Source organism: Gastrolobium bilobum, unplaced genomic scaffold (genome assembly GCF_033153095.1).
Source record: "Gastrolobium bilobum isolate Gb01-03AN ecotype WA unplaced genomic scaffold, APGP_CSIRO_Gbil_v1 utg7520, whole genome shotgun sequence".
Lineage (NCBI taxonomy): Eukaryota > Viridiplantae > Streptophyta > Magnoliopsida > Fabales > Fabaceae > Gastrolobium > Gastrolobium bilobum.
In genome coordinates this window covers 138,048-154,361 of record NW_026896153.1, presented here as the reverse complement: position 1 = coordinate 154,361, position 16,314 = coordinate 138,048, and the positions used below count along the sequence as shown (strand labels likewise).

The following is a 16,314-nucleotide window of genomic DNA, read 5'->3' as shown; positions in this document are numbered from 1 at the left end:
TATTGGTTTAAGCATATAAGGAGCTCATGACATTTATTCGAAATTTAACTCAACAAGACCATGGGATCGTGAAGATAGACCTAACAACATGCAATATTTTTAATCAAACTTGGTACATAACAAGGTTCATCAAAACAACATTTGTTTTATCCAAAAAAAAACATCAAGGATAATTTATTCCAAAACTCCACTAATCCATTTATGGTGCGCTACAAGGGGGTCTAAGCATGCTGTCCAATTAGATTTTAATATATTCAAAGCCATAACTGTTATCCTAGTTTCATAAAATAATCTACCCAGCGATGGGGGTTATTTCCTAAGCCTCATAAACGATTCTCAAACATGCTTACAGCAAGAGTTTATGGCTGGAATGAAATTAAAGGAGAGGCGACAACCTGAACTTAACTCCTCATGCCAACAAGATCGGAACCCAAATGAATAAGAAATGGTTGGAGATGACTTACGGTTTCTTGGCTCTATACTCCCAAGGTTCCCAATCGGCCAAAGGGTCAATTTTTCCTTTCCAACGTTCCAAAGACTCTTGTCCACACGCATGCAACGGAGGGGCTGACTCAACCAGACTGAACCTTATTCAATCGACATAACCCTCCATGAGAACTGATTCGAGTGAAGAGAGGAATAAGGAGCAAAGAAAATAGGTCACCTTCTTATGTGAACCTTCGGCTGAACAAGAGAACAAAGAGAAGATGGTTGAATTAGTTTTGTTCCTTGCTCATGGAGCTCACGGTTCTAACAAGATAAGGGGAAATGAATGGGAGATGGTAGAACAACTCGGTTGGGTGCTGTATGGTGAGGGTCACGGTTTTCGGAAGAAGGGCAGATTGTAGAGCTATGTTTGGGTCTTGCTTCAATAAGGTAGTCTTCAGCGCTAGGAATGATGGAATGAGGGTAGGATGGCTGGTTTAAAATAACTACAAGGGCCAGAAATGTTAGGCTCCCTCTCTCTTTTCTTGCGCACAAAAGGAATGAATAGCTGAAGGGATTTCTGCCTAATCAATTAACATGCAAATCTGACTACAACCTTCTTATTGGCTGCATGTAAATAAAGTTGTTTGAGTTTGGGAGGTGCAGCAGGCAATCAGCTTTCCTTTTACACTCTCTATGCGCATGTGATAAGGGAAGCAATGAGAGAGGCTGACTTACTTAGTATTTTATGCAAGCAAAGATCAGAATTATAGTTAAGCCCTATGCGCACAAGTGGAGGGGAAATAAGGATGGGCTTTGCCATGTGGAGATTACTAACCAATTAGGGCTGCCTTGAGGGATTCCTTAAGATGAGATAAGGAGCAATACATGATTAGGCTGAATCTTATTCATTCCCTAAGGCCTTAAGGCTTCGGCTAACTCATGGACTTGAGTCCAAAAATATTCTAGTCCAATAGCCTACTAATTCATAAACCAACTTACTAATTTATAATCTCCCAAGCCCTTTAAGCACCATGGTCTTTTAAATATTATTAGACATTCTATATATATTACCATCAAATTATTCATACATTTTTAATAAGGGTTTCACATGCCTACATAGGTACTCTCCTCTCATTGTAATTTAAATAATTCTCTAATTTACCCTAATTCCACTCTAGGAGAGATAGTTATACAATTCGCAAGCAACACATGTATTAATACAAAAATTCGAATTCTACTCATGCATTCACATTCCTTATAGCATTAATATATTTTACTAATTTACATGCCTACATAGGTACTCTCCTCTCATTGTAATTTAAATAATTCTCTAATTTACCCTAATTCCACTCTAGGGGAGATAGTTATACAATTCGCAAGCAACACATGTATTAAAACAAAAATTCGAATTCTAATCATGCATTCACATTCCTTATAGCATTTATATATTTTACTAATTACGTGGGATGTTACAGAATCGCTTTTGAACTCTGTTTGTTTGAATGTAATTCCATCTTGGTCAATTTCTGGACTACAACTTTGTTCACATATCTTGGCCTGCCTTATTGTATTAAAGACGTATCTTTCATATCATATTACATTTATGTAAACTTTAATTGAATAGTTGTTGAAACCTTATCTAACTTGTGGAGCTGGATTCTTTAGCTGAATAGTTGTTCATTGTGTCCATGTGCTCTTAAATTTTCTTTTTCTGTTATTTTTTTTATAATGTATATTTGGATGTCACAATTGTTAAGTTAACATTTGATTTGTTATTTTATTCAATTTAAGGCATGCAAACACTTAAAATTGTAAAAGAGTATTCAATTTAAACATTTTTGTTGTTTAATGCCCATTAACAATAGCAACAATGCTACTAGTAATATATTGCTATATGGTTCTGTCAACTCTTCATTGGGCTCTGTAAAAAACCATAATTTCAGTAAAGCCAATTATATGAAGACTTTTTTGAAAGGTTTTTCATTGTGTTTTATTTACCCCTTTTAATGTGATTATGTTGCATTTGATAAACTTTTCATGAAGGATGTTTTTGTAGCTGTTTTCATGCTATGTCTGACATATTCATCAATATTCCTATCACTCTGTAATATGGTTACAAGATACCTAAGTTGTGCAACTTGCAGTATGATGTGATATCCTGTTTTAAAATGATGTGACTATATCATCCGCACTTTGATTCATGGTTAATTAGTTCAATTCAACTTGGCTCTTTTGTAGTGTCTATTCGTATTATTTCTTAAGGATGCTTATTTGTTACATGCTTTGTACTTTCACTTCACAGTTGATGACTCCACGAATCCGCCAAATCTAGGAGCATATTCCAGCTTCACAACTCTACAAAATACATTGTTTTGCTTGTTTTTGGTACCATCTCTTTCTTCTTTTGCATTCTTCAATCTCTCTCTTTGAATATCCTTTTCTTTTCATTACTTTAGTGGAATTTTTGTAGTTGAAATCTCTGTATTTGGTGTTGTATATGCAGTTCCAAATGCTAAAATATTAGTGTGCTAAAGGCATAAACATATTTGACAAGGAAATGTTCAAACCAAAGACATATAAATTATCTCTTGTACTTGGACATGTACTTATAGACTAATACTCTTTCTTTCTTGCCTGTCAATACAGAAACCTATAATTGTCACTATATTAGTGTGTTGGTCTTTCACAATTAGCATAGGTCCATTTTTGAACTCTACCAACTCTTGTACTTTTCGTTTGAGGTCGTGGCAATGATGAATGGAATGGAATGCAATATCATTGTTGTATTCATATGCTATTTGGAGTGTTTGAATCAACTGACCATTATATTAATTAGTATATGTGGTTTGTTATTAGCCAATATCGCAAAAATGATAAATGGTAGGAAGAGAGTAACATAGAATTGTTATAGTAGAGCGAAGATAAGGGAAATCAATTTCCGCAAAGTAGTTTACATTAGTGAAACAGCTTGTATTGAGAATACAAGGATGGATAGGAGGTCCTTTTATAAATTGTGTGGTTTACTTAAAACTGTTGGAGACTTGAATCGACTAAGCACATGGTTGTAGAAGAGCGTGTTGCAGTATTTCTGCATATTTTGGCTCATGATGTTAAGAGTAGGATAATTAAAAGATAGTTCATGAGGTCTGCTGAAACGATAAGTAGACAATTTGCCAAGGTTTTGCAGGCTGTGTTATGATGTCATCAGTTTTACTCAAACGACCCGAGCCAGTCCTAGAAAATTCAAATGATGACAAGTGGAAATGGTTCAAGGTAAATATGAGTGTAGATAATGTTGCATTTAATAATCACGACAGAACAAAACATTTATATATCTGTGACTTGATTACTAAATGTATTTTTTTGAATTATAGAATTGTCTATGAGCGTTAGATGGGACACACATCAAGGTAAATCCCCTACAAGTTGATAAGGCTAGATATCGGACTAAGAAGGGTGACTTAGCAACAAATGTGTTAGGAGTTTGTTCTCAAGATTGTCAATTTATTTATGTATTGTCTGGAAGGGAGGGTTCAGCTGCAGATTCAAGGATCCTCAGAGATGTTATATCTTGTAGGAATGGATTAAGGGTGACAAAAGGTAATTGAACATAATAATTAGTTCACATTTTATGGTTGGTTAACTTACGAAATTTTATTAAATTGTTTATAAAGTGTTGGTTTATTTTTTTAGGCTACTATTATCTTTATTATCTTTGTGATGTTGGTTACATGAATGGGGAATGATTTCTTATACCTTATAGAGGGCAAAGATATCATCTTAGTGAGTGAAGACATGGTGCACAACCAACAACACCGCAAGAGTTTTTTAACATGAAACATTCATGTGCTAGGTATGTTATAGAACGATGTTTCGGGACGTTGAAGGGGCTTTGGGCCATTTTAAGATCAAAATCATTTTATCTGGTTAAAACGCAATGTAGGATTATAACTGCATGTTGCTTGCTTCATAACCATATAAGAAGAGACATGGCAGTTGACCCTTTAGAAGATCATGCAATGCACATCCAAGAAGCCCAAGCTGATCACCTAGAATAGGCTATGATAACACATGTAGAGACATCTAATGCTTGGACTCTTTGGAGGGATGATATGGTGCAACATATGTTTAACACGTGGATGAGACGTGTTTGAATTGGTTTTATATGTTACGAACAACATATATGGCTGTTCTTTTTTTATATTTTATTAATTTGGCATAAAAATACTTTGCATTTTCGGGTTTAATGTAATATTAACTATTAGACAGCTTATTGCATTGTGTTCATGTAATGGTCCTTTTGGTTTGATATTTCTATTTTAATTAGCTATCATTTTGTCTCTTGTTATTTTTGTGAATCACAGGTTCTCTAATGGTGTTTCTCACAAAACACTTTAAAACACACAAGGAGTTCTCTGAATATACCTCTTTGTATATCTTTAACATTCAAGCCTCACATTCAAATGATTTACATGGTACTATTTAATAGCAATAGCAAATAACTAGAAATACTAATGACTAACTTAGGAAATCTAAACACATTAATTGTCCACTAACAAATTCCTAAGGGACACACCTCTTCACCACAAAACCTTTCATTTTCTATTTTCTTTTAAATAAAGTTTAAAACCCAACAAAACTCCTCCTTAAACTTTAATATCTCTACCATCCTTCATTCCCATCTTCTTCTTGCAATTTTCAAACAACAACGTCGGAAGGGGCTTTGTAAAAATATCTCAACTTGATCTCGGCTTGCAACATGAGTGAGCTCCATTTTCCTTCTTTGACCTGACATCAATATGCTTGCTCCTTTCATGATTGACCGGGTTCTTTGCTAACTCGATCGCAGACTTGTTGTCAACTCGGATTTCGCTTGCGCCGACTTGCCCTTGCTCCAGCTTGCTTAGTAAATTTCTTAGCCATATTGCATGGCAAACACACCAAGATGTCGCAACATACTCGGCTTCACATGTAGACAGGGTCACAATGGGTTCCTTCTTTGACACCCACGTGAAAGCCGTGTTTCCCATGAAAAACACATAGCCTGCCGTGCTCTTTCTATCATCAACGTCTCCGCACCAATCACTGTCTGAATAACCCGTCAACTTATATTTGTCCGACTTCGAGTAATGAAGTCCTTGTGAGATTGTTCCCTTCACATATCTCAGAATTCTCTTAGCCGTCTTCCAGTGAGTGTACCCCGGGTCTTCCATAAATTGACTTATGATCCCAACACTCAGACACAGATCCGGCCTCGTACACGTCAAGTATCTCAGACTTCCAACTAGACTCCGGTAGTAACTCGGATCAACTCTCTCTCCTCCATCATACTTCGAAAGTTTCAACCCGGGTTCCATTGGCGTTGAAACCGGGTTGCAGTCTGTCATTTTAAACTTCTCTAGAAGTCCTTTTGCATAGGCTTCCTGAGAGACGAAGATCCCGGATTTATCTTGTCTTACCTCCAGACCAAGAAAGTACCTCATCAGACCGAGATCTGCCATCTCGAATTCTTCCGTCATTTTCTTCTTAAAGTCTTTTATCATTCTTTCATCATTACCCAGAAAAATTAAGTCATCAACATATAAGGCAACAAGTAAAATTTTACCTTCCTTCTTCTTTACATAGAGAGCATGTTCATATGGACACTGCTCAAAACCATCCTTTTTGAAGTAATTGTCAATTCTTGTGTTCCAGGCTCTTGGGGCCTGCTTAAACCCATACAAGGCTTTCTTCAGTCTCAACACTTTTCTTTCTTCTCCGACTTTCATGAACCCCGGAGGTTGTTCGAGATATACCTCTTCCTCGAGTACTCCATTCAAAAATGCCGACTTCACGTCCATCTGATAGATCGACCATCCGAACTTTGCTGCTTGAGAGATCAACAGCCGTATTGTCTCCATTCTTGCTACGGGTGCTAACACCTCGTCATAATCAATGCCGGCCTTCTGCCTATATCCTTTCGCCACTAGCCAGGATTTGTATCTTTCGATTTCCCCTTTAGCGTTCATTTTCTTCTTGTAGACCCATTTCACACCAATGGGCCGACTTCCTCTTGGTAGCTCGGCTAACTCCCACGTCTTGTTCTTTTCTATCGCCTTTATTTCCTCCTCCATGGCTGATTGCCATTTCTCATCTCGGATTGCTTCTTCAAAGCTTACTTCTTCAGAATCTGCCAACAGACATACCAAGTGTGCTGCACTGGTGGAATCATACAAATCTTGTAGACTCCTCAATCTCGGTTGTCTCTGCTCTTCATCACTATCTGAGTCATTCGGATTCTCAGGAATCCGGGTCGAAGGTTGTCCGACCTCAATTGATTTTAGTCCGGGTTCCACATTGACCCCGGATGGACTACTCCAGTCCCATCCATCTTCCTCATTCACTTTTACATCTCGGCTCACCAACACCTTTTTATTGACGGGGTCCAGCAACTTGTACCCCTTCGTCTTCTCATCATAGCCAATAAACACATACTTCTTACTTTTATCTTCTAGCTTTGTCCTCAATTGATCCGGTATGTGTGCATACGCAACACTACCAAAAATCTTGAAATGAGCCACTGATGGCTTTAGACCACTCCATGCTTCTTGTGGAGTTTTATCATTCACACTTGAGTGCGGACATCGGTTTTGCACGTACACGGCACATTGCACGGCTTCTCCCCAGAACTCCTTTGGCATGTTCTTCGTTTTCAGCATAGATCGGACCATATCCAGGATAGTCCGGTTCTTTCTCTCAGCTACTCCATTCTGCTGGGGCGAGTACGGAGCGGTCAGGAACCGCCTTATCCCATGTTCTTCACAATACTTCTTGAAAGCTGTTGACACGTACTCCCCACCTCGGTCTGAGCGGACCGACTTGATGTATCTTCCAGTACCATTCTCTATCATTGTTTTAAAACTCCTGAATGCCTCTAGCACCTCGGATTTTTCCTTCAAAAAATATACCCAAGTCTTTCGACTAAAGTCATCAATAAAGGTTACAAAATATTTCTTACCACTGAAGGACCCCGAAGTAATGGGTCCACACAGGTCGGTATGTATCAACTCCACAGGCTGCCTAGCTCAGTATCTCGCCATCCTTTGGAACGGGCTTCTCGCATGTTTTCCCAATACGCAGTCCTCGCAAAATCTTCCTTCAGAATTCATCTTTGGTAGTCCCACTACCATGTCCTTCTTCATCATCTCGGTCAGACCACCATAATGAAGGTGTCCAAACCGTCTATGCCACAAATCCATCTTATCTTCTACCCCGGCTTGCAGACAGCCGACCTCCATGCTCCTTAGACTCAGCTTGTACATTCTGTTCTTTTCCATCTGAACTCGGGCTATCAGACGCCCTTGTTTATCTTTCAACAGTAGAACTCGGTCTGTCATTAGAACCGAGTAACCCTTCTCCATCAGCTGTCCAATGCTTAATATGTTACTTTTGAGCTCGGGCACGTAATACACCTCCCGGATTGTACCAACTCATCCATCCTTTTGCAAGAAACAGATCGTACCTCGGCCCTTTACTTCAATTTTGGACACGTCTCCAAAAGAGACATGTCCGGCTTCCACCGTCTTCAACTCCTTAAACAAGTGTTTGTAACCACACATGTGATTACTGGCACCGGTATCCAAATACCACTCCGTCTCATTCTTTGAACTGGTTTCACCATGGGCTAGCATAAGAACTCTTCCATCTCCTTCTACAGCGAGGTTTGAAGCCTCGTCAACTCTTCTTTCATCTCGGCAATCCTTAGCGAAATGCCCAACTCGGCCACAATTGTAACACTTGTCCGAGTTGCAATCTCTTGAGTAATGGCCATACTTGCCACACTTATAACATTCCACATTTGTTTGATTTGACCACCGGCCTCTTCCACCTCGGCCACGTCCTCTTCCTCTCTGACTCGACTCAGCTCTTTCTTCATTTCTCACCTCATGACCTCGGCCACGACCACTTCGGCCATTTCCACGTCCAGCTCGTCCACGACCTCTACCTCAGACATTTTGAGAATAGAGCGCCTTCTCATCTTTAATGGTTGCTTTTGTCTGGAGTGCTTGCTCCAGCGACTCCTCCTTTTTCTTCTTCTTGCGCTGCTTATGCGCCTCAAGGGAACCTGCTAGCTCTTCAACAGAAAGCGTAGCCAAGTCCTTCGACTCCTCAATTGCACATACCACATTTTTGAAGTCGTCGGTCAGCGACCTCAGAATCTTCTCAACAACTCTAGTATCAGATATCTGCTCACCATTCTGCTTTAACTGATTCACCACGGCTTGAACTCGGGTGATGAACTCGGATACACCCTCTGAATCTTTCATCTTCATGCCTTCCAACTCGCCACGTAGAGTTTGAAGTCGTACCTGCTTTACTCGGTCAGCACCTTTATAGACATTTTCCAAGATGTCCCATGCTTCCTTAGACGTCGTTGCTCCTGCTATCTTCTCAAATCTGGACTCGTTTACGGCTCGGAAAAGCGTGTATAAGGGCGACTTGTCCTTCGCACGCGTCTCTTTCAACGCCTTGGTTTGAGCTGCTGTAAATCCTGCAGTGGTTGCAGGTTCAGCAAAACTGTCCTGAACAACATCCCAAGCATCCTGGGATCCGAGCAACGCCTTCATCTGGATACTCCAATTCACGTAATTCGCCTTTGTCAGGCGGGGCAAGATATACTGGAAGTGCTCACACTCTCCATAACTCAAGCTCTGATACCAATTTGTGAATCACAGGTTCTCTAATGGTGTTTCTCACAAAACACTTTAAAACACACAAGGAGTTCTCTGAATATACCTCTTTGTATATCTTTTAACATTCAAGCCTCACATTCAAATGATTTACATGGTACTATTTAATAGCAATAGCAAATAACTAGAAATACTAATGACTAACTTAAGAAATCTAAACACATTAATTGTCCACTAACAAATTCCTAAGGGACACACCTCTTCACCACAAAACCTTTCATTTTCTATTTTCTTTTAAATAAAGTTTAAAACCCAACAATTTTCAATACCCTATATTATTTTGTTGCATTCCATAGATGGCCGAGGAGACTCAAAAATCCAAGAAACATAGCAATCATACTTGGACAGCTGAAGAAGACAAAGTACTTGTAGATTGTCTTCTGGAAATTGGATTATCATGGAAGGGAGATAACAACTTTAGGCCGAGTTTTGCTAGTCATCTTGAGAAAATGATACAAGCAAAAATACCTAGTTGTCCTTTGAAAGCAAACCCACATACAACTTCAAGAATTAAACTGCTAAAAAAACACTACAACGCTATTTGCGAAATGATTGGCCCTAATAGTGGTAGTGGATTTGGGTGGAACGACAAGGCAAGGATGATTGATGTGGAAAAAAATTCACTGAGTGGGTGAAGGTGAAATATAATGTTACATTATGTCTTAAATTCTATTAACTTAATTTTGTTAGCATACAAGAATCATGTACTAATATTAACTATATGCTTATTTTGCAGACACATCCCAATGTCGAGGGGCTTTACAAAAAGCCATTCCCCTTCTTTGATGAACTAGGTCCAATCTTCGGTCGGGATGTTGCTTCCGGACAAGATGCAGAAGGTCCCGAAGATGCTGTAGAGGAATTGAAAAGAGAAGTTGTTATGTTTAATGAGAGTGGGAATTTTGCATACGATTTCTATGGCCTAATTGATGACACTACACAAGCATAGAATTATAATCCAATTCTCGATACTACAACTAAAGACTGTGTACAACTTTCTTCTGCCTCTACCTCAGCGGCTAAAAGGGGTAAAAAACAACGAGCTAGAAGTGAGGAGGCAGTCACTGTTGTGGTTATTGAAGCTATGAAAGTCCTTACCCATACTTACAGAAACACTAATGACAAATTGGACATATTGGTTTCATGTTTTACAAATCAAGTAGAGGGAAGTAACCGAAGAATGTCAATTCTTGATGAATTAAAAAAGATTGAAGGATTAAGTGTATCTCAAAGGGTTAAGGTTGCTAAGATGATGGCCAAGGATAGCAATATGACTGATATTTTCATGCAAAAAAATCATGAGGAGAGAGTGTTTGTTGTGGCAACGTTGTTGGAAATGTCTCACTAATCTAAGATACCGCCTTTTTTTGGAAGCCTATGTATATATATGGGTGCTTATGGTCACCTTTTTTGGGATGTACATGAGTAGGTGTACATTGCAAATTAGATTCATGTTAATTTTCTTGGAAATTTTTTTTGGTTCTCTAGGTCCTATGTGGTCCTTCCATTCAAGAGGTGACACTTGCACAAAAATTTATTTTTACTTCTTCTCTCTTCTCTCTCCTCATTAGTTGTATGATTTTGATTGGTCCGAACCACTGAATAAATAGTGGTCCAACATCATTCTTCTAATCTTCTTGGCAGTCAAAGGAAATGGATTTTTTGGTGCAGCAAATCATGAAGCACACGGTCTTTGATGTACCTTGGTTGTTAGCAACTTTACACTAATTGTGCATTGGACTTTTTGGAAGACAGCAAATCATGAAGCACACCGTTTACTGACAAATCATGTAGTCCTTCACAATTTTAGTTTGTTATAAAGAATCTCTTGATCACAAAACCTACGGGAGAAAAAATTCAATGGTACAGGTTCATTGAATTTTTTAGTAGTCGTTTTTACAAACAAAAAATTGTTTTCCCTATTTTATTCCTTTTTTTTCTTATTTACCCATCTATTTGCGAGGGAGCACCCAAAAATTGAGTGGTCTAGAAGCATAGAAAGACTTCTCAACCTACGGTGATATTTGAAAATATTCCACACGTAGTCTCCATTTTTTATACATACATGAATTTATCAATTACTCAATTAATTTGATTTAAATTAATATTATGAAAAAATAAAAAATAATACATAAGGTACACACAAAAACAGAAGTTAAATTTTGGATTGGCTGTTATCAAAAAAAAAAAATTTTGGATTGGCAACCTACCAATTTTTTTTTGGATTAGCCAAGAATCAAAAAAATAAATGGGAAATGTATTTTTATTTTAGCAAATAAAGATAATTGTAAAATACATGGTTAACATTAAAGTTTTTAGATATTTATATTTTTTTAATTTAAAAAATAAATTTATATTTATTACAATAAGATTAAATTTTATTTTTCTATGAAAAATAAAATTGAATTTCAAATACTAAAGAAGAAGAAAATATTTATCATTTTAAAAATTATGTCATTTTAAATAAAACGTGCAAAATTAATGATTTTTTTACATTGTGTTTCCTTTACAAAGTTAGTAAGAGAGAGAGTGGAAAAATAGTAAGAGAGAGTGGAGGAAAAGAATGTAAAAAATTATTACCAAAATGTGGGTGATTTTTTTAATTTAAATTTTAAATAAAAAATATTAATTTATATATCTGTATTCCTTAAAATAATATAATTTTATATCTTTAGGAGACAAAAAAAAATTCTAAAATATTTAAAAACGACATTATTTGTGTAATTTATTATTTAAATGTAAATTTTTAAAAAACAATTACCCGACTTGAGATTGAGACACCCATAGGCCATAGCTATTTCAAAAATTGAATGATTGGCACCCTTGCAAGAAAGGTGCAGTGGAAAACAAGAAAAGGGTGTGAAAGGAACAAGTGGAAATGGAAGATGAAGAAGGAGGAGGTGTAGAAGGAGAGGGTAAAAAATGGGCGACACATTATTGCAGTGATCATCAAATACTGTTGGTGGGTGAGGGTGATTTCTCTTTCTCCCTTTCCCTCGCCAACTCTTTTGGTTCCGCTGCCAACATCCTCGCTTCTTCTCTTGACTCCTTTGGTCTCTTTCTCTCTCTTTTTGCTTGGTTTTTGCATGACCCTTTACCATTCTGCTCGTGTTTTTGGCTTATGCAGCATGTTTCATTGAGAAAGTTTCGACCTTGGATACATGGGGTATAAAGAACATGCTTAAGAAAACCGTTTGTTTGTTATGGATGCTCCTTTTGTCCTCTGGAATAGAACGTTATTTACAGGAAAGAGTGTACTGGGTTTGATCATGTGTGATTCTTCTTTCAATGTGACACTTCCCCTTTTTTTTATTTGCAGGAAAGAGTATATTGGGTTTGTTCTCCTTGTCTTTTCTTAAAAATATTGTTTATTTTCACTTGGTTGTCTTGAAAATATATGTATTTTTTTCTCTTTTTTTATTCCCTTGATTGTTTTATTTATTTATTTATTTTTGGGTAGTGTTGTTTATGTAGTTTATTGTATATAACTAGTTTGCTCTAGTTTTAAATGTGCTTGCAAGGCGTGAAAATATGAAGGAGGAAAGAGGATGCATGAAAATAAGGGATAGCTTTAGATTCATGTAACTTATTTGTGTTCAAAATCCAAATGCTATGTCAGTTGTTTTTCCACTAATTTCTTCCCTTTCATTTTGGCTTCTACCAAGCACAAACACCCTTAATTAGTGTAAGTATATTTGTTGAATTGCAAAATGCTTCTGCCTGGCTTGTCATCAATGCTCACCCTGTTCATGTAGATGATGTTACCAAGAAGTACAAGAATGCAAAGTCAAATTTAGACGACTTACAAAAGCTGGGAGCATGCTTGTTACATGGAGTGGATGCAACCAAAATGAAGCTTCATTCAGATTTGAAAATGCGGAGGTTTGATCGAATTATATTCAACTTTCCTCACGCGGGCTTTCACAGGAAAGAAGATAATCCATTAATGATTAAGTGAGTTTTCTAGTATAATTCAGTTTGATGATTAGTTAATGTCTTGAGTACTTTATAAAGAACAAAAATTTATTTCAAATACTCATGGTTCTGCTATGCTTCTCTTAGGCCAAAATAGGGAATAGATTTAAGTAGAAAGTGTAGCTTGGTTCTGTCTTCTGTACTTTGTGGAAACTTTAAATGGCATTAATTTGGTTACTCAAATATGTTTCTGAAATGTGATCATGAATTTAACGTTTTATTCTGCTAGTTTTTTGCCGAATTGCTAATATGTTAAATTTCTTTGTTTATCACACTTAAAATTAAGTATGGAATTCCTATCAACCCTCCATGTGATTGTATGTGAAGTTCTTTGTGTCTTTCCTCCTGAATTACAGGATGCATAAAGACCTTGTGCTTGGTTTCTTCAAGAATGCAAGTTGCATGCTTCGAGCCAATGGCGAAATTCATGTTAATCACAAATGCACAGCTCCTTTTAGCGACTGGAACATAGAGAAGCTTGCTATGCAAAGCTTTTTGGCATTGATTGAGTGTGCTGACTTCAAGATTGAAGATTACCCAGGTTATAACAATAAGCGAGGTGATAGCTATAGATGTGATGAACCCTTTCCACTTGGTAAATGCAGCACTTTTAAGTTTGTTTTCAATCCTAGAGCTAAGGGAAAACGTAGTAGGAGAAATCGTAAGGTGGTTTCTAGACAACAAACAAAACTTCCATTTCAAGAGACTCGGGATGCTATGGAACAATTACCAACTCCACTTTATCTCAATTATTGTCCTCAAACAAGTCACATTCCAAAAATCAATGAAGCAATGACATCTACAAGAGCCAATCATTCTTTTTTCTCGGATAGATGGTTAGAATTAGACAGATGGTTAGAACATCATCTGGGTTCGAATTTTATTGATAGATCATCTAGAGATCATCATAAATTGTTGACCAATTACTATGGACCATTTACTGAGAGGTCCATTCAGGATTCTATAGAGCAATTACCAACTCCAGGTGATCTCAATTACTATCCTCAAACAAATCACATTCCAAAAATGAATGAAGTAGTGACATCTCCAAGAGCCAATCGTTCTTTTTTCTTTGACAAATGGCTAGCACTTCATCGGGTTTCGAATCATGCTGAAAGGTTCACTAGAGATCAGAAATTGTTAAACTTTGGCTTGACAAAGGGATACCCTCCGATCTCTGATGCCTACTTAAACAATGTGGCTGAAATACAGGGAAGAACTGCTCCTGGTATGAGTCTAAGCTCTCAGAGATCATTTCAACCTTTGCAGCCAATGGAGTCATTGCAATTGCAACAATGGCAAACATCAACTAATGTTAGATATTCTCAGACAGATCATGTTAGAAGAATGGATATTGTTCCCTTATCACTTGGTGCTAGAAATGAAGGCTATAAGGTCTTTGGGGCAAGTTCAAATTTTTTGCAAGAAGCACATCAGAGAACAAGTTATTCTTTTGATAGAGTAAGACCTAACTTTGAGAGGTACATTGCTGAAGTTCCCGAGAGGAATTTGAATGGAGACATTTATGTTCAGAGTGAGCTTCGCCAAAAGAGTTTTTTTATGTCAGAGAGGAGAAAGATGTATGATGGGTCCTGATGATGCCCTGAATGGAAGTGCAATAGAGGAAGTGGAGTACCAGTTAACACTATTTTTTTGGTTTTTGGTTGTCTTTTTGAAGTGTTTCTTGGTATATGCAAAAGCTAGTTGGAGATATGAAGCTGGAGAATTTTAAATAGTAATCAACAGTCATATGTTGATTTTTTGGCAGCATGCTTGTTTGGATCAATTGTGCTGTAAGAAATTTATCCCTTTTCCTTAAATGAATTGCCCAAGCAGAACAAATTCACTAGCCTTTCTATATTTCCAATAACAATAAGGAGGAGGAGGAAAGAGTGTTTCTCCGATACGACGTGGTTTTGGGGTTAAAAGAAAAAAATATAAAGCATTTTAAGAACTTTGCTTCTCTTTTGTAACATGAATTTTTGTCAAAATATCTGAATTTCTTTTTTCCACATAAAAACACTTCATATCTATTTGACATGTCTTATTTTTAGTTTCTTTTTTCCTTAGTCAAATATGTTTTTATAAAAAAATTTATTATAAAAAAAAGTAGTGAAAAAAAAAGCTAAAAGTTTTTAAGAAGAGGTTCTTTTAAGATGAATGTCAGCTTTTTAGACTCTTCATATTTATTTTATAGTTTTATTTTTATTCTAAACTTGTATTTATAAATTTTATTATTTATCTGAATAATTTATTCTAATAATAAATTATTTTATCTTCTTCTTTTATAATCATTAGAATAATTTTATATAATCACCAAATAACTTTTAGCTTTATTTTTTTAAGTTTTTTTTTAATTGTAACTTAAAAGTAACTTTTAACTTAAAAAAGAGAGGTGTCAAGCAGACTCTTCTCCCAATTATATAATATTACATAATAAATAAAGTGAATATAATAATAATTATTTGAAAAGTAAAATAGAGGATTAATTAATTCAACTAATAAATTTCTTTATAATTAATTATATGAGTTTTGTTATAGGAATTTCAAAATAATCTAATTACAGGAAAAACACATTTTTTAAAAAGCGAGTGATAATATATGATTTGTGGAAAGTATAAAAAGACTTTAGATTGATAACAATTTATATTTAAATTCATTATTTTAACACTGCATGCATGAGTATGAAGCCATTTATGCCACAGATTCCTTTATAGGGTCTTAGTGTGCCTTCACGTGGGTCAAGAGGCCCAACGGGCTTTTGTGTTAAGAAATACATATAAAGCTGAAAGAGAAAACAGCTTTATATGAGTTGAACTAGTTCAAAGCATTGATAACATGTAACTTTAATAATGAACTATAATTAACACAAAATCATGTGCAACAGGTCAGGATGGCCGAGTGGTCTAAGGCGCCAGACTCAAGTTCTGGTCCTCGTGAGAGGGCGTGGGTTCAAATCCCACTTCTGACATTTTTATATAATTTTTTTTTTGAAAAAAAAGAAAACTACTTTTAACAAATATGCATTTGGACATTTGTTTACGATAATTTTGGTCAAATAACATAAACAAAATTATGTTGTTGACTTTAAGGTAAACATTATCTTAGTCCAATCCAACTCATATAGCACATAGACTTCCACTAGTCATAATAAAGAAAGAAATACTATTTGGGCACTAGT

The 16,314-nt window shown here is 36.4% G+C and overlaps 1 protein-coding gene and 1 non-coding gene across 2 annotated transcripts; both read left to right on the top strand.

Moving 5' to 3' along the window:
* The first annotated feature begins 9,454 nt into the window (after window positions 1-9,454).
* LOC133298041 (uncharacterized) lies at window positions 9,455-10,107 on the top strand. Its single transcript, XM_061497284.1, has 2 exons — window positions 9,455-9,751; window positions 9,895-10,107. The coding sequence occupies exons 1-2, from the start codon at window positions 9,455-9,457 to the stop codon at window positions 10,105-10,107; spliced, it is 510 nt and encodes a 169-aa protein (XP_061353268.1).
* Window positions 10,108-16,020: 5,913 nt separating this feature from the next.
* Window positions 16,021-16,104, top strand: TRNAL-CAA (transfer RNA leucine (anticodon CAA)). Its single transcript has one exon. It is a non-coding gene; the product is annotated as a tRNA-Leu (tRNA).
* The last annotated feature ends 210 nt before the right edge of the window (window positions 16,105-16,314 follow it).